This window comes from Diachasmimorpha longicaudata, chromosome 6 (assembly GCF_034640455.1).
Source record: "Diachasmimorpha longicaudata isolate KC_UGA_2023 chromosome 6, iyDiaLong2, whole genome shotgun sequence".
Taxonomy (NCBI): domain Eukaryota; kingdom Metazoa; phylum Arthropoda; class Insecta; order Hymenoptera; family Braconidae; genus Diachasmimorpha; species Diachasmimorpha longicaudata.
Genome location: NC_087230.1, coordinates 8,762,766 through 8,790,426, shown reverse-complemented (window position 1 = coordinate 8,790,426; position 27,661 = coordinate 8,762,766). Strand labels below are relative to the sequence as shown.

At 39.4% G+C, this 27,661-nt stretch overlaps 4 protein-coding genes across 14 annotated transcripts in view; 2 read left to right on the top strand and 2 right to left on the bottom strand.

Moving 5' to 3' along the window:
- LOC135163596 (uncharacterized) overlaps positions 1-25,188 on the top strand; it is a 70,690-nt gene extending 45,502 nt beyond the window's left edge. For 2 of the 4 annotated variants that reach the window (XM_064123164.1, XM_064123169.1), the window contains one exon: positions 16,278-17,776. In XM_064123164.1, the coding sequence (XP_063979234.1) occupies positions 16,278-16,425 (148 nt within the window). In that variant the 3' untranslated portion in view covers positions 16,426-17,776. Of the gene's footprint in view, positions 1-16,277; positions 17,777-17,822; positions 20,831-25,054 lie in introns of those variants that run through there. The other 2 variants (XM_064123165.1, XM_064123168.1) reach the window with 2 other exon arrangements.
- LOC135163599 (uncharacterized) lies at positions 9,544-16,288 on the bottom strand. Of its 5 annotated transcripts, none has more exons than XR_010299147.1 (2): positions 15,809-16,288; positions 9,544-10,393 (listed from the first exon to the last, which is right to left on the bottom strand). XR_010299147.1 is itself a non-coding variant. In XM_064123171.1 (2 exons), exons 1-2 carry the CDS (start codon positions 12,128-12,130, stop codon positions 10,270-10,272), a joined length of 342 nt encoding a protein of 113 aa, XP_063979241.1. In that variant the 5' UTR covers positions 12,131-12,730; the 3' UTR covers positions 9,544-10,269. The 5 variants fall into 5 exon arrangements, 1 of the variants encoding a protein (XP_063979241.1); XR_010299150.1 differs by lacking the exon at positions 15,809-16,288 and adding an exon at positions 13,784-14,350; XR_010299148.1 differs by lacking the exon at positions 15,809-16,288 and adding an exon at positions 11,702-12,730.
- LOC135163598 (uncharacterized) lies at positions 19,901-21,472 on the bottom strand. The gene is made up of 3 exons (XM_064123170.1): positions 21,220-21,472; positions 20,647-20,951; positions 19,901-20,496 (listed from the first exon to the last, which is right to left on the bottom strand). The coding sequence occupies exons 2-3, from the start codon at positions 20,942-20,944 to the stop codon at positions 20,405-20,407; spliced, it is 390 nt and encodes a 129-aa protein (XP_063979240.1). The 5' UTR covers positions 20,945-20,951; positions 21,220-21,472; the 3' UTR covers positions 19,901-20,404.
- LOC135163593 (caveolin-3-like) lies at positions 25,112-27,391 on the top strand. Of its 4 annotated transcripts, none has more exons than XM_064123159.1 (4): positions 25,112-25,339; positions 25,771-25,885; positions 25,959-26,138; positions 26,450-27,382. In XM_064123159.1, exons 2-4 carry the CDS (start codon positions 25,799-25,801, stop codon positions 26,645-26,647), a joined length of 465 nt encoding a protein of 154 aa, XP_063979229.1. In that variant the 5' UTR covers positions 25,112-25,339; positions 25,771-25,798; the 3' UTR covers positions 26,648-27,382. The 4 variants fall into 4 exon arrangements, with proteins under 4 accessions (XP_063979229.1, XP_063979230.1, XP_063979227.1 ...); XM_064123160.1 differs by having other exon boundaries at positions 25,117-25,339; positions 25,771-25,882; positions 26,450-27,346; XM_064123157.1 differs by lacking the exon at positions 25,112-25,339 and having other exon boundaries at positions 25,397-25,885; positions 26,450-27,391.
- Positions 27,392-27,661: the final 270 nt, after the last annotated feature.

Genomic DNA, 27,661 nt, shown 5'->3' with positions numbered 1-27,661 from the left:
GGCAGCATTTATTTGGAACGAACCGTTACGTGCGTTATTCACTCGTTCTCATACACCAATAACTCCTGACATCTCTCTCCCCCCCCCCGCCCCTCCTCCCCCTCCCGCCCCATTTCACCTTTCTTTTTGTCCCTCAATGTATTCCAGCCAATTAGTCTCACCAGCTCCTCATCAGCTTCTGTACACATAATCTGATATTTTTCCCACCTCCGTGGACGATTCATCCTCCCCTCAATTCACCTGACGCGTGTCTCATGCGCCTCAGCAAATCGCCAACAAAGAGATGAGTTGCATTTGCGAAGGGTAAATGCCTCAACAGCAGTATCTGTTGCGAAATAAGACGAAGAAGGAGGAGATAAAGAGGTAGAATGGTGGCGATGGAAGGGGACGAGAGAGAGAGAAATGTTCCACTTTTATATTTTTAAAAGGCCCCCAGCCCCCTATCCTTCATTCGGTCTACTTTACAATCTGTCGAGTGCAGCCTCCGTAGCCCCCTCCCCCCTTCTCCCCCAGTCACCTCTTTTCATTTCTTTCTTTCTATCAGGTCTCCGGTAAATATTTACAGTTAACATCGTTACATAATAATGTGCGCATGGGTTTTCATGGGCGCGCACATCAAACGTTAGTTTGCACGATATAACGGGCTCTGCAGCTCCCATTTTCTTATTTTCATGTCACCTCAAGCCCTCCCGTCAACGTAATCGATTAACCAGGGTCACACTATCTTTTTTGGGCTTTTCATCGACGGGTTTTTATGAAGGGTAAATATCGCAGGGAAAGAGTTCTGGTTTGCAGGAATATGTTACAGGTTCGCAAAAAATTTCATTTACATTTCAAAGCGCATATTGAAAATGGAAGATTTTAGGAAACAATTAGAAGATCCTATTAATTTTCGGTTCATTATTTCATGCAAATTCATAAAAACCAGAATAAGTCAGAGGGAGACGTTTTTAAGTGATCAAGTAATCGAATCTTTACTGTAGGATATTACTGAATATAAATATATATTTTTTAAATAAAAATTTTAATGGATGGGTCGTATTCTCGGTCTTCTCCCTTTTAGAAAATTTGGAATTCATTGACTTTCCGTTACATCCAAAATTTTCGGAATTTTTCTCCATAAATGAGACTCAATGCCGCTTTCTCAAAAGTCCCTAGTCAGTTATTCAAGATATTTAGTGTCTTTTCTCTCGGTGCATAAAATTCCTGTAATGGGACAGAGTGAAAATATTCTCGGTGAAAAAAAAAATGGCCGAAACCATGAAATAGTTCCGGTAACCGGTGATCATAGTACATCATATCCAATACTGCATTGGTAAAATATAAAATTTAATGAACCACCTTCCGAGTGACTTGAATTCCTAATTTACGAATTGATGAATAATAAACCTAAGTAATGTTTGTTGATAATACCCAGTAACAGATGCTTAAAATGCTCGTAATTGTCCGTGTTACGTTGCAATTGCAACGACGATGCGACCTCGGCGTCGCGTCCACCTGAATTTATCGCCTCGAAGTGGTAAGCCTCGGCGATTTTTTTTTGTTAGCATTATAAACAACCCGAGTAATGCCTCACGGTTAAATCTTTATCCATTTGTGCGCATCGACCAGCGTTGTCCGGAAGGCCATTTTAAAGGTCCATTCACGTAGCGCAGTAGACTGTCAAGGATATCACCCAAAGAGTTTTCCCGTTTGATTATGTATCTCTCGGGAATAAAGACATTGGACGTAATGGTAATCACCGACTGAAATTACGATTAATTAATCGTGTTGACCCTCGGGCCCGATGAAATCATCGTCCTGAGTTGACGAATATTACACGGGAGACAAATTCAAGTCGTAACAGAATTTTCGCTCTTATATTCGAAGATAACGTTCAACAACTTGACATTAACCGGATAATTTACTGAATGTTTCGAATTTTTTTCTCCCATTGGCATAAAAATCCCCGGAAAATGATTTCTTACTGTGGATTACGTGAATAGTTCCGTCATATTTACTGAATATTTTTCTCCTGCATTATGACAATCCCTCAGTTATGGTTAATCGTTAGTTACCGGGAACACGGAATTACGGAAGTCGATGGATGGAAAATATTGCTATTCCTGCTGTGCAGCCCTGAGGGTATGGAAATTTTGGCCGTGAAATGATATACCAAGGCAGTATTTCCGGTCAATAGATGTAATTTATCTGCAATTCCTCTCAACGCTGTGACCTCTACCCACCTCTAATTAAATCAACTATTTATGAACAATGTAGTGATAACAATTTATCATTGAAACACTTGGTAGGGGCTTTTTGAAACGCTAAATTGTAGAGAAAATGTAGCACACACGACTGCGTTTCTTTTATCTGGGTCATTGGGTCACACCAGCGGAGTATGAGTTTCCCGGTTGACCCCGCTGTGAGTTTGTGTCTCTATGTGTACGTTGTTAGTTACGTTTATGACTTGGTGGGTAATAATATAACGTAACACAATCCTTGAAATCGATTTGTTGGAATGGGGAATGTGAATCACGGGGATTCAGGGAGACAATATTAACAATTGGCGCACAGAGCGAAATTTGCAAATTTGCAAATAGTAGTTCTCTACTGATGGATTTGGTCAGAGGATAGATTCGGGAAAATTTTACTTTAGGTCACCCTGGAATCCCAGAGAACCCGAATTATTTCTGAAAATAGATTTTTCCATTTCTCGACATTATTTACAAAACTTCCATGTTCGAATGGCATTCTTCCTGTAATGGTTAAATGACTCACTGTATGTTAAAACTATCAACTATTCTTCTACCGCGTTAATTGAAGACAGCAAAGACCCGGTAGGGGTACGGATGGAGACTGCAACATGTCGAAGGCTGAAAGGGGAATAACGGCATAAGAGTAACCACCGGCCATTCAGGACACATTTTCGGCGTCCTCTCTACCAACACGCAACAGTTCACAGGATTGGTGTTGTGTGCGGTAACCGTTTTTAAAGTGACCCAAAGTACCGTTTTACTGAGTTATAAATTTGGCCCCTCTCATCATCATCCTTTCTAAGTATCTAACGTTCTGACGAATAAATTTTGCGGGGTCGACGGAATGTGCCCGGATGGGAATAAATTTACATCCTTGATATCAATAGTAATGATGTTGAATTTCAATTAGAAATGAACTGAAATCATCATTCGTCATAAATCCTCTTCATCAGGAAGCACAAAGAGATGGAATTTGATTTAAGTGGTTTGAAAAGGTTTCTCGAGTCACTGTTGAGTACTACTAATCACTGATGATATATTCGTACAGATCAATAACGCGTTAGTGAAACTCAAGGGATCCCAGAGATAGGTGTCAAAATGATTTTATTTAACTAATTAAAAGCTCCATAATTTTCCAGAAATTCTCCAACGTATGATAATGTTCTTCAGTCAAAACCCAGAATTTTAGTTTTTTCAATAAATTCACTAGCGATAGAGTCCTAGAAATATCGGTTGATCATTAAAGATTCCGTTAATTAACCTGGCTTTCGAGTTAAACCAAGTATACACCCGTTACACCTCTGATCATTGTTTCACGGCTTATTATTTTTCCCAAGATTGTATCCCCAAAATGGCCGACGCCCGAAAATTCCCCCCTCACGAATTTCACGTCAATCAACAATAATTAAAAATCCATCCACTTAATCAACTTCACCGACTCTTCATCGCTGCACCTACCTCTCCTTACCTCCAGAAATTCACTCCTGTGAATTCCACAATCCCCTAGAACAAAGGATCAACTTAATTTCATTGAAATAAGACATCGAGAATCCCCACTTGGAACGTCAGTTTGACCTCCGCTCCAGATTGTACGGCTCGCCGGTGCGAGATGTGGAACGCCATAGAGCGTATCCGGGCCGACTGCACTCATTTTAATCCCCAGAATCTCCATTTACAATCTAAAACATCGAAGTGTAGACAACTCTATCCAAAACGAGACACTTCTTCTCCTTCTCCCGCACCGAATTCCGCCGAGAATCTGAAAAAAAAAAAAAAATCTATTTACGATGTCGACGAAACGTCAGTAAGTGGATCAATCGCAGTCGTTCCGATTCCTCAGCAATATAACGGCTGGAACACTTAATACCGTTACAAATCGACTCCGAAGGATCCACGGATCCCACTCGAAGTCGCCCATTGATCTCATCGATCGAATTCTGCCCACATGTTGCAGCAAGTCTCAACCTCTCCTTCCATCTCAAGTACATAATATACAACTCAAGTAGCTGATACCTCTCGGATGCGTAAGAGATATTCCACGTACGGTACTCCAAACGATAAATAGGCGGCTCTGGGCCCTGGGAGATAAAGAGAGAAGGAGATTGTGGTCTCGAATTCCGTTATGGGTCCCCTCCCTCCTCCCTCTCACCCCTCGTTCCGCGTTTGTATGTGTCGAGGGGGGGAAGGGGGGTCTCCCTCGGTCAACAAACGTATAACGCCAACTTCTTTCTGTACCATAACTCGATTACCATACGCTAATGGCCGATCTATCGGTATGACTTCTATCCACATTTTTTTTTCATTCTCCGTTCCCCGTTAGATTCTTTTATCTCAGCGTTGCGTAATGACTGCGAAGAAAGGAAACGATCACGTTGAACAGTGTTTGATGTTTTGTTGAGTGGCAGATTATTGTATCGAGCGATTTAACAGTCCGTAATTCACTCGGTCCAAGGTGGACTGAGGCAGCTGAACGTTGATGATGACAGGTGAGCATTCATAATCAATTAACTTTATGTAACAGAAAAAAAATATACATACATGTTTAATCGTGAATGTTCTCACTCAACAATGTAGCCAGTTGGTGGTGGTTTATTTATTCGTCATTAGCCTGGTTTAATCACTTGTCTCGACAGATGCAAAAATAATACTTGACAGAGCCATGTCAAGAGAGGGGGGTAAAAGCTCAGTTGCTGTGAAAGCGACGAAAGAAGTGGATGGAAAAAGATACTAATGAAATGGTGTGGAGGGGGTGGGTGGGATAAAGCCGGACGGATAAATCACGGTGTTGCGAGGCGTCGAGGGACTCCAGACAAAAATCGTACAAAAATTTGAGACTGGAACGCCCACGATGGCAACGCTTCCCTCTTCAAACGACAAAGGATTACGCTCTTGGTACTTTGATATCTTTCGCGTATCGCCTTTGAAATGGTAAAAGGACGAATGGAAATGTAATGTTCGTATAATCCTGGAGAACCGGCGAATATGATGGTGTAACTTCAGATATATCTTGCCATTGAGTGTACAGTGAAAGCCAACAACCTTGATTTAATAATAAAGGTTGCAGGCTTGCATCCCCTCTTTGAGTCGATGTTTAACAACTGCTGGGCTTCAACTTCATCGTTATTATTGGCTATGGTTGTGTGGTGCATCGTGGGTAGGCTTGAATTTGTGCAAAAATAAATTCTCGACGTTGGTTGTGTTCAGCGGTACAGCGGTATCTCTCCGGGATTCAGACGTAGGATTAGAGAACCTGGGATTTTTTTCTGGCTTATTTCGGGACTGAGGTTCCTCAGGAGGTTGGATTTTTGATAATAGGGCGTTGAAGTCGTGGGGTATCTTTGGATTTATTCAGCTTGGAAATTGTGGTTGGCAAATGTTCATTTAGGTGAGATAAGGATTTGTCGTTCCGTAATGGGATCTGTGTAATTGAGTCATTCTCGGAGAAGGCTGATTAGGTGTCAATTACGACAATGATGTTGTCGTAGAGGATGAGTATGTTATGTATGAAGTGTTCTCATATTTGAGGTGTCGCAACATTAGACATCATAGATAAACAAATATATCTTATCGGTTATCTTGGTGATGCCTGATAGTTATAAAATTGAATATTTTCGGCTGTTACTATAATGTCTAATGATGTTCACTTTCATGGTGACGAGAATGAAAAAGCAGTGACAAAGTCATTAGCCTTCCTCAGGAGAATCACTCTGTGATAAAACTTTCATATTCTTAATCTTTTTATCGACTATGCCATGCAGCCCTTTTTTGTGAGAGTTTATTTACTCCTGATACTTCATCATGAAACGATTTGTCGGTAGATGGTTGGATGATTGATGGGGATTCCCGAATGAACTGCCACAAGAATTAACGTCCTGATTTGTTAGTATCGTTACGGACAAATGAGTTAACAGAAAAATTCCTGTAAAGTCTTATCTTTCTTGTTGATTCAAATGAATGATAGGAACTGTGATGAATAGATGGTCAATATTGTGATCGTTCTTGATCCACACCACGAACATGTTCATTCAGTTGAGACTGTTACTGTCATCTCGGGATACAAAGTCAGTAATCGTGGCCTTCGAAGGTATTTTATACCTTTAATCTTCTCCGAGTATCGATTACACTGAAAATTTCCCCTTCCTCAGGTTTAATAATTAAATGACATTGACAACATTCTGCGCAGATTTTTCTTCACCATTTAATTCTAATAAATTTATAATAATCACAATCAGTTTTTGTTCGCGAATATTGGACAGTGAATTTTTGCAAGATTTTTTTACGGGAAATCGATCGTTTCTATCGCCCAAATCGACAAGTACTTACGAAATTACATAAGATAGGAATGAAAGCTAATGCAAGTATCGGGGAAAATCGGCGAGGCACATGCGGGTCAGGGTTGAGAATTGTTTATCTCTTTTTTATTTTGGTCTAACCGTAACCCCGGATTTCCGCAGCAATCTCAGATTCTAATCGCTACATCTTGCATTGAATTTTTCTTCTTCCTCCATCACATTGATTCAAGGATCACGGAAGAGCTGGATCAATACAAAAACCGATCAAATAAATGGCACTCACTCTTTCAAGCCACCTGGAATCGATATCCGTTCGACCTCTTTTCGTTAACCGGAAGAACGATGACATATTCTTTCATATCTTGTCCTTTTTTCCACTAGTCTAGTCTCCTTCACTCTAATCTATCGAAAAATACTTCGTTATCAATGTGTGACGGTTATTATCGATCCCATCGATCGTACTCGTATTAAGCACATCCACATGACTACTGTATAATATACGTCATGCAAAACAGCTCGACAGAAATTGCAAAGCGATATTGTGTAACGATCACGTTTTTAAGTCCTCACGTGCCGTCCAGGTAAACGCGACACATGTTGGATAATGCATAATGTGAACGAAGCAAGGGGTTATTTTAGCTCCAGTCAAATTGGGAATACGTAGAAATTGAATGGGCGTAGGTGAGAAAACTGTCGAGAATTTTATAAATACATTTTTCCGAGGGAAGCCGTTGCATTCATTAATTTCTTCCGAACTCTAATTTTACCTTCAGAGTACTCCAAGGGCGCGAGGGAAACTGTACAATAAATGTTTCAAAAAGTAATATTTCGAACAATTCTAAGAACCGCTCCACTTTTCACCACATGCTAAAATTCTCATGTTCACCTTTTTGTCGAAAACGGTGAATTCAAATATTTTAAAAACTCCACTTTTTTTCTATGCTTCCTGGTCTTTGGCGGTTGATTCATCGAATGTTGGAGTAACGGATTCTCCTGGGCTCAATTGAGCCTTTTTGGCCGTGTGAAATCATCCGTTAGACGAAATCCCACACACTGGAATGAATGTTAGATCTCGAATACAAATTTCATTAAGTTACATTCCTTCAGGTGAATATATTTCAATGATCTGGGATAATTGATACAGCATTCCTCGGTCATTTTTTTTCACCTTGAAAATTCCGAATCTCAACTGGGGTAGAATTGAACAGCGTAATGCCCTTGCAGATGCGGTACAAATATCTGACCTAGTCCCGTTCGCCGGAAAAATGTTTCATCAGTTGGTTCCCAGTGATGTATATTTCGAGGTCAAATATATTTGAGAATTGGAATTGATGGATAATTAACATTTTCGTTAGTCGTAGGCCGTCGTATAGATCATTGTAATTATGTTCCCAATGGTTTTGCAGATTGTTTGCCCACAATATTATAATTTCTCGTGTTTTATTAAGGTTGCAGTGAAAATACCTGGGGATGTTCATTACTTGACATGAATCGCACTCTGGAGTTAACGAGATATTTTAAATTAATGGGAACGACAATAGCTCCATGCCGGCATATTTTCAGATAATGCACGTTCACAACAACGTGCTTGCTTTCCTCGGCAGACATGTCGAGGATTATTTCAGGGATCTTTACATCAGTTTTAAATAGCTCTAATATCGCCAAGTAGACCTGAATAAAATCGATAACTACTACGAGAAGGTACCAGCAACTGATCAAAATTAGCATGCGATTGAACATAAAATTCATTGCAATAAATAAACTGACGGGGCTATTTAGTTTGTTTGACTGGTTGATAAAAATCAATGTGACTTCCGTGTTTTGCTGTGAAGTTCCTTGAATATAAAATAATATCTCTCATTCAGCATCAGGATCACGCTCCAGCACATAATTTTTATGAGCTATTTATTCCTCCTAAAAGCAACAAATTTACCTGAAAAAAAATGTGACACTCATTGCTGAGCACATAATTTTCCGTTAATTCTTAAAGCAACAACAAATTTTCACATCACATTGATTATTAATGGCTCTCCTCGTGTGTATGTACTACTTGTATAATTACCTTTTGGCCTTTGAATTAATTCACCCCGAGTTTTCCTCGACACGTGAGGAATTATCACTGCAAATGCTGTAACATTGCACGCGTTCCCATTCAATGCTGCTACATTCGATCAGCTAGATTTTGTTACACAATATTCATGCCCACCGACGTAGACATGAACGCATGTACATCCCCCTCAATCGTCAAACGTTTTACTGAAAACACAAGCCTGTCACGTTTTTCCACCTCTACAGGAGAAAAAGTGAAAAAAACGTGACAACAAAAAACATGAGCATGAATGATGAGAGCACGAACGTGCAAATGAACCGATGCTATTTGAAAAATAACGAGAGGGGATAATGACATGCACTAGACGCATCACGTCACATCTGCAGGTATCGATATATAATATAGTCGTCAGGATAATCGGACGATGAAGGTTGATTCACTCCGGGAATTCATGCGATTGATTCAACAAAATTTTACGAATTCATAACGTCTTTCAGATGCTGATCGTAGAGTTCTTGGAACTGGGAGATTTTACGAATCATCAACAACGAGATAAATAATTCCTAGGAAGATGTATCTGGCTTCCCAAGTACATATACCATATGCCTATTAACTATTTCCTTCCGTGAAGTGTTTGAAAAATTGTCTCCAAAAACTACGTGAAATTCACTGATTCCTTTCGTCTGTACTTATCATACGAATAGCTCTTCTCCGCTGAATTTCTAAAATTATCCAACAGTGGAATAAATCGAGCTTTTGAATATATAAACAATGAATAACGAGTAAGGCTTCCCATAGACCACTACCAAAATAAAATACTCTATAAGATATTCGCGGCACTCGTGGAGTGTTACCTCCCCTTAAAACGTGAAATGAGGCATTAAAAATGGGCGAGCATTAGCTCAGCATATTTTTCATCATCATGAATAAATTCATGAATAAAAAAACAAATAACTCACACGAGTCGCATTTTATTCGATCATAATGCATTAAAATGCAGTTACAGGCGTGGCTTTTGGAATTGCATCAACCGATTGATGCTGAATCGGATATATTATAAAGTCTCGCAACTGTTACAAAGTTAATCTAATTGAAACGCGTTGCAAATCGAGGAAAAGAGCATCGATCTCTCACCCATCGACGAAAGTGGAACTACAATCGTATTATAACTTTATAAAGTATCTGGTACTGGTGATTCAACTCAAGCTGTGTAATACCACCTCCCCCCCACCCTAGTTTACACTATTTTTCATTCGTCTGCGGCCCTCTCCCTCTCATTTTCCTAAGAATTAGACGGGGATATCTACTAGCAGTGGTAAATTACATAATCCAACTGATATGCAAAATCACTGTTGCACAGGCTTTGCAATTGCCTGTCTAGATTCCGTAATATGCCAACATTGTCTTCTGCGATTTTATCGTTCATGTTTTGTTTGCTCCTTTGTTCTTCATCCTTCAATCCAATTGCATAATCCCAGTTTTTATTATTATTATTTAATGTTAAAATGTGTTTTCAATGAGGGAAATAATTACAAAACTGCAGTTGCCCGCGAGTTTTTTTTCTTTCAAAGATAATTAATGAAGCAAAGTTCGCGAAATCTTGGCGTACAATCGCATACGTGGCCAACTCGTGATGCAGGGGGCGGTGGGAGTGGTGCGAGAGGGAACCAGGAGAGGGAGAACTCTTGCATCACGCGCGACCTTGTCGCTTGCAGCGGCCGTCGAACTCCGTCGCATTGAGGGTCAAAAAATACGTGAGCCGACTGCAGCACATGCGAGACAACTGCCTCCATTCCTCTCCACCCGGTTGGTTACTGAAAAAATAAATATTAAATGTACGACGCCATCGGTGTGAATACATTGTTTGCGAGATTCAACTGGTAGAAATGCAATCGATGGTGGAGATGAATTTTTTATCTACTTCAGGGTTTGAAGAGACGGGGAAGTTGGGGATTTGGATTTTGTGATGAATTCGTTGAGGTTGGTAGAATAAACTTGGAGGGCTAAGGTGTAAATAAATCTAGTACTGAGATTTGATAATTTAGATAAGAATGACAAAATGTTTTTTAAGAGATCGGAGGTCACGATAATGATACTGAGGAGGAAAATATTTTTTTTTATCTTGAGATTGAGAGTGCATCAAGTATATTTGGAAATCCCAACGCGTGAGAATATCCCCATTTTTCTATTAATTGAATTACATTTCAATGGTTTTTAATGCTTTTCACACAGACGCAATGATTAGTGAACTTCTGAGGAATTATCAGTGGGTGGGTATAAAGATGAAAAACACAGCGTCATTGGTACTTGCCGGAAAATGCTTGCATAACGTTAATTTTCGTCGCAATGCAGCCAATTCCACGTGTTAGCAACAACGCGTGTTATTCAAGTTCAATAAACATAAGTTTTTCAGTTGGAATTTATTTATTTTCGTCTGATGAGTTTCGCGAATTCGAATGAATTGGATTTCCCGCCAATTCGCCGAGGCTTCCGGGAATTCAATGAATAGAATTCCATTCCTAGATTTATTGAAGACAGAGCAATCAATCGCAGCGATTGTTGCAGCGCAGAATTATATTTCGTTACTGTATTTGTGACTTGAAACGTAAACAACGCGCATTGCACAATATGACGCAATAGATTTATCTGCCCCGCGGGGTTTTATTAATTTATTTTTCATAAAACTGAGAAGTGCGATTGAGTCGCGTTCAAAGTCGCTGCGATTGCGAATTATATATTGCGGGGTCGATGACCATTGGAACGAATTAATCGTACGTTGATCGATTTATTCTCCTTGTTCAATTACCTAATTGTGCAACTAACATAAACGAATTTGGCGACGTTCGATGATTAACTACTCGCTTAGAAAATTCACATGAAATGACGTATTGATGGAAAAACCTCGGTTGACGAGCGACACAATTATTTGATGAAAAAAAAATTTCATGACTTATTCAAAGCTTCTCTGTTTATGACTCAATTCAATTAAAGGCATATTGACATGAATATGATTTTTCATGTTTAAACTCCTTAAACAGCAACGAAATTTCCTGACGTAAGGACCTTCCACGTGATACATTACGTTGAATGGCGTAATTCTCTTTCAGAATTTCGTGGCTAACCATTCGCTTCCGTCATCCGTTTCCCTTCAAACTATCCTCCCGTAATTCCGCATTCTGACGTCGTTTCCACCCTTTCCGGATTTAGGGCACGAACGCTGGATGATGACACTAATTAATTGGAAGTTTGTTCGTCGTCACAGAACGATATCATGCTTGAATCGAGTATATTGTTCTCCATTCTGAGGGACTTTTTTACCTAGTGGTGTATTACCCGTCAACTTCGTAGGTACGATATTTTTCGTAAACTATGGAGGGCTCATAATTCTCACGTGAACTCAATCGAACTGATTTCATTATTAATTTGTCACGCCCGGCAAAAAGACATTTGCACTTCAGGCTCGGGATTAATTGGTCGTCACCGAAATGAATTCCCCCTACATCACCCAGCATTACGCAATGATAATTTCCATAAAAGTATGACATGTCCATTTATTATCCACTTATCGCAATCACCGCAATTTTTTCCTCTCTCACAAGTCAATAAAACTCGTTTGCAATGTTCATCATCTTTCCCCATTTTTCAATTTTTTAAACTGAAACAAATGTGATTTATCCCCCGAGAATTTCTCATTTCTGAGGAATCGACGTGTTTGCTCATCCACCAGAGGATTCCCTGATCCACTGACGTCATCCACCGAGACGAGAATCGGCGAGTTTGATGGAGGCTGATTACTTCGGCCGATTCAATTGCGAATGGCGTCTAAGGAGCTAGATATTCTCATGTATTTTCCATTGCCGTTGGCTATTTTCAAAGCCATCAGAGCCAATAATTGCGAGGACTCTTTTTCACTATTAATACACACTCTCTTCAACTTGTGTGACGTCAGCGGAGAGATGATGCTGGCTGAGTTTACCTTCGACCTCTGGATATCGCTGTGGGTGGGCATTGATTCTTATTTTTATTGCAAATGCCGATGATGTAAATGACCGCATTAACCGGTTAGTAATTATCACGTACATAAGTTCATGAATTTCTTAAATAAAGTACAAGGGCATACAATCATAAAAAAAGTTTGAGTTTTAGGGGAAAAGACGATTATGATTCAGACAACGTGCGATCATTGATTCTAATTTTTATCGGAAATACCAGTGATGTAAATGACCTCGTTAATCTACTATTAATGAATACAGATAATGTTAATATATGTTCATGAAGTTCTTAAATAAAGAATCAAGACAATTTCAGTGTAAAGTCTTTTGCGAATTCTAGTCTGCCCTGACAAGTATTCTTGTACTGAATGTATTTTGTTCTTCGTCACATGAAATTCCTTACGAACATTTGCTCAGACGTCTCGATAACGTCTCGTTTTTTGTTTAATTTTCGATTACATAATTGAGGTATCTCGCGCAAGTTTGAAGATTTGCCCCCTGACAGTTGATTCAAGATTTCTCTTAACGAAAAGAAAACAAACGCCAGAACGATTTCATCTTTGTGTTTTTGTCTGGATGACTGCATCATCAATTTCCCATGTTGATCGCACATTTTCTCATCGTCATTAGTCATTGCTCGACAAAACCTGCAATTGTGTAATCAAAAATGTTTCCATTCACTTTCCCAGAAATTTTCCAATGTCAAAACAAGCAACATTGTGCCTCTTTGTTAACCGATAGCTCATTGGTTGATACCTTATTGTTCACACATTGATCATCCAGTCTATTCATTTCTGATTGATCTGCGTCTTTCTGTCAGCTCATTGTGCTGGATATACGTTACACGCACTTATCGTTGCAAACGATCAGTGATATTTGCCAAGAGTTGGAATATTTTTATAATTGTTACGTTTTATTAGTCAACCCTTGAAAATCTATTTAACGTATGAATTTACGAGTTTTGTTTCAATGAACATTCTTGGACTATTCTCCCACGCTTTTGAAATCGCTCGGACGATGCTCAACGACATTGCGATGTTACATAAATTTCAAGTACAAATAAATGGCGATTTTTATTATCTACTGCCCCTGAATGATGACATGTGAATTATATACTTTACCGTGAACCTACCCCACTAATCTCAATGTTGTTCCCCCTTAACTCCGCCAACAGTGCGATTGCAAGGCATTTGATGTTTGATTTTTACTCACATTGATTCAACAACAATGTTTTTCGATTACTGCAGTCAAGGATAACATCGATGTGCGTTTCAAATTCCCAGTATTATCGGTTTTTGACTGACTCGCTGAGAAAAATAACAAGCAGCTATCAGGCAGCCGGGGCTTAACAACATCGGGGAAAAAATTGTATGCAGTAGACAAATAGAATGCTAATTTTTTATGTACCAACATCAAAGAAGTCTTTGACTGCTGAGTTCAGAGGCTGTTAAAGGAATAATGCGGGAAAAAATGAGGAAAATTACTAGGCGAGCTCAGCAAAATTGTACGAGTGAAATTTTTTTTTAATCTGGCAACTTAAAAAAATTTTCACTTGTTCGAGAGTTCTTTGAGAGACAAATAATGGAATAATCTTTGGGAGATTGTGTCAATTTCTTAAGAACATTCTAAAGATGGATATTTTACTATACTACACGGGTTCACCCCATCCCTTTGTAACAATTTCTGTCCGGTTTTTTTTCCCTGGGCACACGGTGTATCGAGACCCGCGGAGGTCTGATTTTTTTTTTCGCTGCTTCCGACTGACCGACCCAGTGATGATGTAACGCGCTAAATTCGTAGACTTGACCTAACCTAACGCAATGAACCAAGTTCTCTGTTCCCTAATCTTTCCTGTTTGTGGGTTTAACCATCACTCAAACCTACGAATCGGCCGGCGATCGCACGGGTACTCCACAAAAAATCCAATTACACTTATCGGTTTGTTATTCCCGAGGTATCAGACTGTTTTTTGTACATCACTCTCCCGATCTTTTTTATTCACAAAATCCGTAATGGCCCCGACCTTACTCAATGGCAAAGTCACGATGTTCCTTGTTGACTGGCGGACTGCGTAACCCATTCCAAAAAATATGATAAAAAATGAGGAAAGAGAATTATCCCACTGAAATTACACCTGCGAAGGCAACTAGAGTCAGAAGTTAAATCAATGTCAGGGTGATGACGACGTGTTTATCTGTTTCAGCCAAAACCATTCCTCATTTAGGAACAGGGGAGGGGTATGACGTGTGTTGGCCTCCAAATGGAAAATTGAGCTCCTCATTTTTTCCAAATAACATCAACATATGATTAACACCCGCGATAATTTTAATTTCGAAGTGGCAAGTTGACCGAGATAAGTCAATTCATTTCTCTCAGGAGTATTTTTGCGATATTCTCGAATGAACGGGAGATAGTGATTTTTTTTACTGGCACTTGTAGCTCGTGTCCTTGTACCTCGTTTAACCCCAGTGAGAAAAAAAATCACTAGAAATTTTAATTACCAGGGAATTTCCAAAAAAAAAACATCGCTCCCCTACAGTATTTTATTACGCCTCAATGGAAGAAATAGTCGAAGAACTTGAATTCGTTCAACATCAATATTATCGTCTAGACGAGACACCAATGCATTCGCGTAATCTTCTCTCATTCTCCACCCCCCCTCCTTCCTTCTCTCACCATAAAATCACACAGCTAAAGAGCTTAGATGCGATTAGATCTTCACAGGCGCAGTGTCAACGAGATGCCTCGGAACAATCATTGCCTTTGCTCTTACGGGATACGATTACGTAATTTACTACAAGTGTGATGTAATCCACAGTTTGCCACGTGCATCGTTGCTGGCTATAGTCTGGCACTGAGTGCACAAGTGCATACAACCATCGCCGATGCTGAAGATTCTCATGCTCGCTGTACATTCTCTCCGATTCACCCGGAGATTAAACAGTCGTAATGCAACGGGACAGTGATAAATGCCCTTTTGCGTATTCTGATTTTTATTTATTTATGGCCGGGAGTAACAATCGTTAGATCTGATGAAGAAAAAAATAATTCTCCTTCATTGGGAAATTATGCACTTGACATTCAGCCTCTCGGTTCTATAATGAACATAACGGACTTGCTCCCAGTGCTCTGGAATTTCGATTTAAGAGGGAGTGGGGCAAAATGGATAGTTCGTCACTGTACGGAGAGGAATAGGAGACGAAAGTGACGTATTTTTATGATAAATCTTGAACAAACCTGCGATCGTAAATTCACACATCAATAAAATTCTCTAGAACGACGAAATGATGTAGTTAACACCCCAGTAGTTTCCAGTATCTCTCGTACTCTTGGCCCACTTTAACAATTTCGTCCTTGCCCGAGAAGTTATCTTCACCCACTGTACACACGAAGGCGGGTAAATACGAGTTATCACCACTTTGACCGTAGAATTTAACGATGAAGGGAAATGGGGGAGGTGAATCGGGGGCCTTCGAGCAAAGAGATCCTCGCGAGAGTCGAGAGTCACACGTACATAACATACATACGGTTACGTCGTGTACTGGGCTGCTCCAGAAACCTACTTTTGCATTCTCGGGGCTGTGCAATGCCACAAGCACAAGAGCCATTTGGACTTTTCTGGGCTATCGTGTGTGCGCTCAACGCGTCCCAGGCCAGTTGGCCGTTACGTCAGGCCGCTCTTTTATCTCCTCAGTTTCTTTTTCAGGCAAAGTAACGGGGCAAAATTCGTCATCAGGGAGATTCAATGGGATGTAGTGCCAGTGTCACGGACAAGTGCACCCAGGACACAACGGCATTTGCCCAAAACGAATTTCATAACGGCTTGTGGAGCCCGCGAGGAGAGGTTCAAGTGAGTGGGAATGAATATACCGTCTGACGCGATTCGTGAATTTTGGGACTGAGGACCGTTAGAACCCCGTTAATCAACGATGCCCGGTTTAGTTTTATTCTAACTCCAGGAAGTTCCGAGCGAAGGCTTTTTTTTTATGGGAGATTTAAATGTTTGATGAATATTTCATTTTTTTTATGTACCGTAAAAATTAATCTGGTCAATCGGTACTTTACATTTTTTGTATGTCAAGTGAATGTCTTTATTGCCTGGCGGAAAATGGGTGGAAATTGCCGTGGACGGGGGGAAGGGACTTGTGATGAAATAATAAATTTGTTAATATATTTATCCGACGTCTCTCAGATATAAAGAGAAAGGTCTGAGTAAAATTAAAACTTTATAAATTTCAAGGGTGAATTAATTTTTTTGTAAAACTGTCTCTTGAGTGTGTATGGCATCGTTCAACTTATGGAGGGCACTGATAGGCTGTTATCGGCTGGCAGCCTCAGTATTTTTAGTTTTTCTATGATGGAATGAGAACTCTGTCGAATACATTATTACCGTGATGACACCTTGTGTGTCTAGAACGTCGGTAGAAATAGAAATAGTCTTTGGATTATACGTTTTTCAGACGAATAATTAATCATCCCTTAACAAAGACCGTTAATGGCTATGAAACAATGAAAATCAACAACACGTCCCTGTCACGAGACTCACAGATAACCTATTCTTGAGGGAGGACATGGAAATTGTCGTTTCACTCCTGCAAAATGTTAGATTCAGAGAGAATTTGATGAGTTGTAAATATACTCGATCGAGACAGGGATGAGAGGTGGAAAGGATACGACAGTGACTATGTTTAATGCCATTGTATTTACAATTACAGTATGAAAAGTCTCGAGACGATGAAACGTGTCCCTACCACGTGCATAAACTCGTCGTTCAAGCACGCTCAGTTAATTGTCTTCCAGGGGGTGTAGACTGGGGGGGAAATTGTTGGTTTTTTCTGAGTCAACGTGATCACCATTACTATTGAGTTTTCTTCACTCTGTTTGCACATTCTTTATCCGTCTATTTCTGGATACATCAGGGACTTCGTCACCGAGTGATTATTATTATTTATTTTTACATGCGTTCAATCCTTGGGAAGAAAGTGCTGGGGACACGTATGATAGATAAACGATGTATCCGTTACGCATTAAATCGGGGTCGTTGGATGAGTAATAATTCTGGACTTTGACTTAACATTTTAATTGATTTTCTTTGTTCATTTTTTTTGTCATTTTTCATGAGTTCCTTTTTCAAAAAAATATTTTTTCACAGACAAATGAGGATCTGACGGTTGAATATTGAAAAAAAATTGCTAAACTTCTTCTGAAAGAAATTCAGTCTCTAATACTTAAATATTTTACTCTCTAACAGTGACGGTACTGTCTGACACATCAAGGACCCAACGTTTTTCTTCATTATTTGTCTTTACATCCGTACATCTCAAGAATCAGTAACATATACGGATGGTATATAGGATGTAAGACGGATGTCATGTATGCGTGCATTTGCGTGCCGTAAATAACGGTGCGCCAACGGGGGAGAAGACGTTTAAAAATAAGTTCACCCTACGAAAAGAGAGGAGAACGGTGATATTGAGAAGTGCATGCATCCCCTTAATTTTCTTTTGCATGTGTGACACACGAGATGAAAAAAAAAAATTCCATTTCAACCGAATTCACTGAATTTATTTCAAGTATTTTTGCCGGCATGAAATTGGCAAATCGTCGTGCAGCGATTGCCGGGGAAATAATAGTCCCTATCAATACGTATCAATTTCTGTAATTTAATGGAATTGGAAATATTGGCGGGATGACATTACCGGCATCGATTATCGTCAGTCGCTTTTCATGTGGTACATTTCAGTGGTACTCGATTCATTCGAGTATATCTACACACATGTGTCTGTCTCGCTCTGATCGCTGGATATTACCCGGGTAGAGGCGGGTAAGCGGACACTATTATGTCACAACATCACACACCACCAGTGGCAAGGTATAGAGCGAAGTCAGGCCATGAACCCAAGAACAGCCAGGCACGTTGCTCATAGCACACGTGATTCTATCTATTCCGTTTCTATTCGCTGCATCGACATAATGATTAAGTCGTGATGAATTCACTTCTATTGTACGATTGATTGTCCACCATTTCTTTATTTCATTATCGCTCTGCATTCTACAAATAACTTGTCAGTGCTTCAGAATTTTGGCGGTTTTTATTTTAATTTAAATAAATTTTCAGAATGATCTTTTAATTTGTGTCTAGAAATCGAAATATGTCCAAATGTTGCCTGTGCGCCTCATTTTCTTGTGGTATTTTTGGGGATTTTTGAGTAGGTCAGGAAGTGAGTCCAGCTGGTGGGTCTTATCTCCTTACTTCCATGTCTCCCCCAATTTCCTTCACAATTTTAACGTTCTCTCTCATCTCCAAAATTAACCCAATGTATTTACTCACAATTACAAATACGGAAGGCTTCATAATATAAATAAGGTGAACAATAATTTGAATTGGAAGAGTTAGCGAATTATTGTCAATGGTCTACTGGAACCTCTCTTCCCTGTGATTTATTTTCAGAGGAACGTGTTTGTAAACACGTAGCTACTTATCCTTAATATACTCAACGTGACATAACGAAGGTTCTAGCAACGTAAAATCTATTAATAAGAGAAAAAGAAAATCTTTGCAGTTCGAAGACAACAACTGTCGATTACATCTTATTCTTCGTTCTGTTTGGATTCTTTTATTTATCGATGCATCCGTTTGCAGATGCGATAACAGGTGTTCGTGATAAGCAGCATCATCTTGTTACATCTCTTCTCTTGCCCCCCCCCTCTTTGCCGCTCTCCTACCACCCTAGGAAAGCCTATAAACTTCCTGCGGAGAATTATATATTCAAACATTATGTTTCTCGTCACGTTTGTAAACACGAATGGTAACAAGTAGCTGAAAAAAATTATCTGGCCATGAACTGTGTCGCATTTTTAGTTGCAACTTAACTCAACCGAGGTAGAGGTGCCATTAACTGTCCATCAACGATTTTATGGCGTGATGCAGACGGCTTTCAACTTCGGCCGTGTGTATATTTTTGGATTTTCGTCACAAGCCGGGTGAGACATTGTTGGGGAAGGTACTGGATTGGTTCATCAAGCATGAGAGCAGTGAATTCCCATGTCCATGAATTTTTAATTGTGTTATTAAAAGGCTGGAAGTTTCATTGTAATGGGGAAAGCCGATTTATGTGTTTAGATTGCGGAAATAATTGTCTGAGTAAATGATTCGCACCACCTTGTTCGGGAAATTTACCAACAAATCGGAGATTATTGCAAAACGATCTTATTTCCACTGCTTATAGGTGAGACGTCGATTGATTATAAAGATACGAATGATTGCGGAATTATTTTCAAAGGTATATCGGCACGAAGAGAAATTCTGTTGAAATAATTGAATCGAAATTTCTGATTTTTTATCTAAATTTACATTGATTTATTTTCACATCATAATAACATACATTCAATACAAATCATTAATATTTATTTACAATACATTACAATGTTAAAAGTCAAGGGATCGCGTAATCATCATCAATTGATCATTATTATGTTGATTCATTGAAGTAATAAAATCCACCATAGCCTGCAGTGGTAATAACATCACAATAACATGACAATCAGTAATTAATGTCATTGAATCATTCAATACATCGATTCATTCTACGAATTAAATATCTCCCTTCAAACCGTGATAAAATATCCATACGACTCATTCATACTCTCCTGTCTGTTATTTGATCAAGTGATCGATCGCGGGTACCCATTTCCGAATTATTTAATTAACGATGATATCAATTCAACGAAATTGTGAAACCCACCATGCCTGCAGTGGTAATAGCGTAGCAATTTACATTGAATTAATTTAAATGACAGAGAGCTGTTTATTCTCATCTCGAGATTCATCGATCAAGCCCTGCACTTGCGACCAGGTTTTCTGCAGCAACGAAAGCTGTCATCACTCGAGTCGTAATCAGAGGAGCCGTAGGACGTTGAGTGCTCTTTAACAAAAATCATCAAGTGGTTGCATAATATATGGAAATTAAGGAATTTTCATTAATTTACTTATCACTTCGGGACATTGAGGTCCTCAATTTTTAGATTATCAATGTTATTGTTGGCATGAATGGATTGATGATTTTTTCACTCACTTGTACGACGTTTTGTTGGTTTCCTTTTGTTAACGAGCTTAGCCTGACGGGCAGCCTGCACCTTTTTCCCACCCCTTTTCTTGGACGAGGTGAAGGGGCACTCAAAGCCGTCAGAGGAGTCGCTCTCTGACTCCGAGGAGGAGGTGGTGTAATCAGATGAGGATGTGTAACTGGATGACTCGTTGGATGAATCAGTGGAGCTTGATTCTGATGCCTCCCTGCAGCCACATCCGCTCTTCTTCTTTCTCCCTCCTGGAGCCTTCCTTCCGGTCTTCTTGACAGCGTTAACAGGTGCCATTATCCACCTGGTACGTGAGAAAATGCTGATAAATTGAGGGCTAATTGCTGTTATCAGACTGTCAACAAGGAAACGCACGCACGAAACAAAAACATTGAAATTTAAGTGACCGCGATGACTTCGGTTTGTCCGACGTCATTTGACGATGACTTGACGCTTTTGCTGAGTTTAATCTGCAGATACAAAATAAGTTCCTTTTTTCGGGCAGGAGAAAACTGCAAGTACATTCGCTTTATGACTCGCTAATTGCTATTATTTAATAAATAATTACTCACTTTTTTCCCTCGTGAATTACTGCTGGACTTTGGGCCTCTCTCCTGCTCAAGCTCACAATGAAATTGACGATAAAATATTGTGATAATCGTTATTGCAGTCGAGAGAGCGTTATGAGATGAAAATTGCTGGTAATTTACAAGAAGTGATAGGAATAGTAGTGGCGAAATTGATGCGAGAAATACGGAATACTGGGGATTAGAAGCGGCCGACGCTGGCCTGACTTATTGGTAATACTGAGGCGAAAAACAGTGGGACAAATACCTGGCCGATGTGACTTTTGTTTTCAACGAATAGAATATCTAAACGCCCTCTTTCATTCGTTGAACGAATTTAATTCAAATTTTAATCGTCACAGACTGGAAATTAATAGAAATCAATAGCAGAACAAAATACCTTTTTCTTTATAATGATCATAACTCGATAATTTCCATGGGCCCATTTATTCGCGCAGACAAAAGTTGAAATAACCCATTCTCCGAATGTTGTGGAAAAAATAAAAAAATCTCTCGTCGAAATTTTTCGCAACACCGACTGAGACTGGGCGTGAACCGGGGTGTTAGGCCAGTATTTTGCCACACAGATTGCCGGCTCATTATGCAACACATCAGCATTCACGCAATTCAGGTTCAATCGCATGAGTTCTATCATGGGAAACGATAGTACGTAATCCCGTCACTCTCGATACCAACGTTGCAAACAATGTTGCCTATTACGAGTCATTCAAAAGATACCATAAACAACGTTAAACAAACACTTCTCTCCACAATGAGTGAGGGTGTGACATTAATCATTTTTTTTTTCAAATGCTATTGATAAGTCAAATCGGGGCGAATAAAATGTAATTATGCACCATAAGTCACCAGTGAACTGGAACTGAAATGGAAATTTTAAAAAACGACCACTGGTATCAAATCGATGACCTCATTATATTTATATTGTTTAACAAGCCATCGTCAACCTTCTCGCATTGATAAATGGTATCAACAACATAGTTGCCGATAATGCACGTGCGAGAATGAGTAATATGTATTTTGAAATACTTCAGTAAACAATTAATTCATCCAATAAAATCAGTCTAATGAGTAACAACGAGTTGCTTACGTAAACGACACTTCAAAGTGTTTTTTTTCTTTAACGAGAACAAATTATAAGTAAATAATATCCCACTAACAGAGATTAGACGTTAAAACATGAACAGATGCGGACAAATCGATTGGCGATAGTGTGCGGCCAGTGATTATCGTAAATTATTCAAGAAGGTGATTTTTTAAAACGAAGGACAATGACGAGGTCCCCAACAAATGCAGCGTTTAATACGCCGGTTAACTTGTCTCTTAACAACACTACGTAGAATTTGTAATTAATATAACTGTCGATGATGCAATAGCGTTGATATTTTCACGATTCAATTGACCCGATGGCGAGTCGTAAATTACATCCAATGAATGGTGGCTTTTCAGTTCAGTTTTTTTTTCATTGATATCAATTTGAATTATTATTTATGCTGGCTCTTATCTAGAGGATGATGTGAATGGAGGTGAATAATGCATCAGAAGGCACCCTGTGGTCCTAGACTATGACTCAGACAACGAGATGCATCTTCACGGATGAATGGAAAGGGAAGAGGGACCGGATTAGGGTGCGTCAAAAAAATAACGAGATTGAATGAAATTGATTGGTGGAGAGTTTTAGGATAATGCGCTGGTTATTCTTCTTTTTCGGATGGAAATGGGTAGGGTGAGGGGGTGAATGAAGGTGTGGAGAATTGTATGACAGTTCCTTCAAACTTCCACCACCACATTTCGGTCCGCAATTGCAGAAAAGTCATGAATTTCGCTGTTGGTTCAATTTAAGCTCGAATTTTCCCTCTCTTCAATGTCAAAGCTCATAATTAATTGTCCTTAATTACAGGAATTGGTGTTTGAATTTAAATATGTAAATTCTGCGGAATTCAGCGGAAAAAAAAATCCACGAAGGATGAAAAATCCTGGACAAATGGTATGCAGAATTATTCACTCACACACCCGCACAATTATCTCCTCTTTTATGATCTCTCTGTCTCTCACTCGATTTCACGACTTACAAATAATCCAGTATTCATGAGAGAGACTGGTGTCGTAATAAGTAATAACGTTACTTACGGTGTTGGAGTCACTGCATGATTGCCCCGTTAACGGATCTCCCGTTGCTGTTTCGTCCCAATGTATCGCCCGAAGCATTACTCGAGAATTCCAACGGATGCTTAGGCGATAGTATCGGTTCTCGTGTTTAGTTTAATTAGTTGATGACACGATCGATTTCGTGACTCACTGGCTACACTAATTTTCAGTTAACATTGGCTGGAAGTGATCCTGTACGGATTCGTCTCCTGTTCGGGAGCTCTGCGGATATACTGGGGTGAATTATCACCCCATCTCCACTGCTTCATTCACTTTATATGCCCACATAAACAAATTTATTTATTGTGATTATTTAAGCACCGAGATAAATATTGAGTAGTTGAAAAAATTATTTTTCTCTTGTAAAAGAATTTTGAAGAAGTTTGTCTTTAAAGATTCGCAATTTCAAGGAAAAATCTGCTGCATTTTTTCGTGATTTCAAATAAAAGTTCGGGAAATGTGGCTTTGGTCTCTAATTAGCCAGATTGGGGTAGTTTGTCGTGCAATTTTTTCCTCCGTGTGATTAATTTCATTGCGTAATCGGTGCGGTGATCCATGCATGGCAATTGTCGCTGGTTATTTTAGTTCAGATAATCCTCTTTCTGGTGTTATTTCCCTTTTTCAATGAAGGACTTCCGTTGAGGCAATGTGACTCTCTCTACACGTTCATTCAACCGATGCTTGGGTGATAAATCGGGTGTCGAGGCACGTGAAATTACTTGAATGCGCACGTGCCAAAATACGTAGAACGGGTGGTGGATAAGTTCAGAGGGTTGTGGAAGTTTTGAAGTACTACAATCGAATGACACGTTTGCAGAATGATGTAAGGATTGGGGGGATCATTCAATTGGTTGAGTGACGCAGGTGGAAAGGTGAGATCGAATGCCTTCAATTTCGTGGTTCTTGAGGGGTGAGTTTTGGAGCAGAGGGTTTGAAATTGATGTACCGATTTCTAGGGCTGATTGCGAAATTTAAAACAAAAAAAAATTTTTATTGGAATTAAAGTATTGGAAATACCATATTCAAATCTAGAAATAATTTATATGATTTTCCATATCGAATTGTTTATCACGATGAACAAGTAATGGAAAATATGACATATCGCATTGTCATGATGCAATAATTCAGGATAATTTTTGGACGGGAATAAATTCTTTCCATCCGCCCATTCGAAAGAATTACAAATTATAAATAAATTATTTAAAGAATTATCCTTTGTCAAGCAAGTAGCGCGTTCAACGACGCTGTCGCCATCTTGTCCACATCGCGGGTAACCGTTCTGGATACCGACTTCGGAGAATATAAATGGTAATTTACCGATAGACGAAATTTTCATAAACGAACAAACGTGATAATTATTTTAATTTTCCATGGGAATACTTGTTTCAACGGGGGCGGTGGAATTTGGTGATTGTGGGGTTGTACAGCTTCCTTATAATCAAAAACTGATAACGATTTTAGAATAGTAGACAATTATCTGCAAATCAAAATCTTCCCAAAAAATCAATCGATTCCATTTCCCTCTTCTTTTATGAATGAAAAAATATTGAATCCGTCCAACAACTATAGAGTTGTCTCCCCAATAAGATCTATCACCCCCTGAAAACGATTTTGCATTGCACCCCTCTAAATCACGATTGAAAAGCGCGAACCGCTGAATAAAAATTCGTTCAAGTGCTCACAGTCCACGATACCGTGATGATTGTACTTCAGGCCTCATGTGTCGACGGATATCAGACCCCCCGTGGTGGAGCTGTACCTGTAGGAGCTCGAAGGGGTCGTAACTCCCTCGCAGGTGGAGAACTATCGCGCAGACGCGTTGACCGATGTCCAGTTTGTTTCGTACAAACTCAACCATAGCAGGACCAACAACCCCATAATTACGCGGTTACTCCAGGAGTTCCACCGGCACCTGATGAGCTGAATGAATCAGTTCAGCTCGTGTCGCCGAATAAATCAGGTAAGTGCTAAGCACTTGGTCTGTTCCAACTGCATCTCGATCTTTTTCTCCGGGGTAGAAAATCTCTGATCGATTATTTTCTGGGCGACGTCGGAGGCGTGTTTACAACTCTCTTTGAGTTTTTTTTAATCACTTCATTAATTTCCCAGTTAGCGACTCGTGTGAAAGAGCGACCTCGCACAAAACTTCTAAGTACACTCGATCCTTGAAACCTACAGCACTTTCCACATCATTATTTCATGTAATCAATCAATGAACGCTGCCCCGTCGGCTTCAATCAGTATCTGGCACCCGCGGACAGTACGTGCCATCACTTATGGTCACAATCGTCCGCCTCCGTCGCAAAACCGGAAATAAAATATTTTTTAGCCCATTTATAACTATTGAACTGTCTTCCATAAGATATTATTGAAAATGTGCTATCGAATCAGAGACTGGTGGTACGACATCGAGTGCCCGATGATGGAGAAAGCGTCTTCTTCAATCAACAGCATCGTCGATCTGGAGGACAGGGATCCCAATGGCCTGAATGAGCATCTCCAGGTTGTACGAACGTAAAATATTTTTTCTTGGCTCAGTCATTAGGGAAATGTGAAAATGAAGAGGTAAAATTCAATAGGTCATGTGGGAGGACGTCATCGGGGAGCCCGACGGTATCAGGAGTCCAGAATGTGCATGGAGACTCAGTGGCCACTGCTTTCGGTTGTCCAGAGGCTGTTGCTACATCTTCTTGTCGATTCTGATAGCTCCTATTGTCGCCCTTCTTTTGGGTTTCACATTTGCGTGTCTTTCGTTTCAAGTGAGTGCAAGTGAAACTGTTTATCATTTTTGGGCAGGAAAAATTCTGGAAGTGTTGTGATCGTGTGTGGTATCGTGCAGATGTTAATAATGAATTTCGGCAAAACTGAGATTCAAGATGTTTCGGGAAATTTTTCCAATTTTTCACGACTCCAGAATATTTTCATACCATTTCTAGAGGAATGTTCGTATCTCTACTTGTCCCAGATTCAGTCACGTACTTATTCTCTCCCCGGGTTCCATGAATTTTACAGTAATCTATTGATTAAATTCTCTCTTGATTTAATCTTCTATGCTATTATTATTTTCCAGCACATTTGGTGTATAGCTCCATGCCTCCGGGTGTGGAAAATATCGTGTGCAGCAACGAGGACATTCTTCACCGGTTTCACTCACGCTCTTATCCGACCATGCACAGAATCCATTGGCTACCTTTTTCATAACGTTCGGATCCACAATCAAAAGCTGCCCGATGGCCCGCAGCTCAAAGATGATGCCCTTATCGTATAATGATATTAACCTCTGGTATGCACACTAGGAAATTCATTAACACGATGAATGGCCAATCAGTGAAGAGAAGAGATTAATTAACGAGGTGGCATTAATAATTGGATTTCTGGTAGTGTCTTCAGGATATGCAGATAGTTTTGCCGTTTTTTCATTGAAATTCATTATTACAATTGTAGTTGAATATCAGGGCTTCCATTCTAGTCTCCGTGAACCGTAGGATTCCAGATATTTATCGTTAATTTTATTATTTGAATTTTAGAAGTTCCTTTGAAAAATGTTGGTCTAAGTCAAAGTTTTGTCCCCACATTGTCCCATAAGTTGTTAATAAACAAATAATTAATATCGTGGCCCGAATCAGACATAACGGTAATTTTGTATTCGTTAATGGCTTAATTTAACATTGAATATTAACGATTTTCTAAACTGTTGATATCTCGAAATCCATCTACGTGATGACTAATAAAAATTAACTCATTAGACACCACAGGAGAGTCGGAAAAATGTGTGCATGTGAGGGGTTAATAAATAATTCAGTTTAAATTTCATAAGAAATAAATGTCGCTCTTTTTATAAGACTATGTTACTGAATGCTCTAATTCATGTACCATTTTCATTTCCTTCGTTAATACAAAAATATTAAACAAAAATATAAATCAAGAAATTTTCTTCTACATGAATTCGGATCGATAGTAACAGTTGTACAGTTCAGTCACGCGATCTTACCTGAGATTGACATTGGGAAGACTGATAGTCATGCACAGGTGAGTTTTTTTTCTAATTTACAGCGGGAAGAGGCTACGTGAAATAACTAATTTCTGCAAAGGTTTTTAGTCTGTTCACATTATCGTGCGTTGTGTGCCACGAAAATGCTTACATAAGAGTTGAGTAAGCGATTTTTTTCGGTAATTGTCATTCAGAAATTTTGAGTGACGTCAAGTATATTTCCATTTTGAATAGAAGGAATTGCGCGCGCGTCCTAATTTCAATTCAATTTTTGAGACGATTAGAGACGAC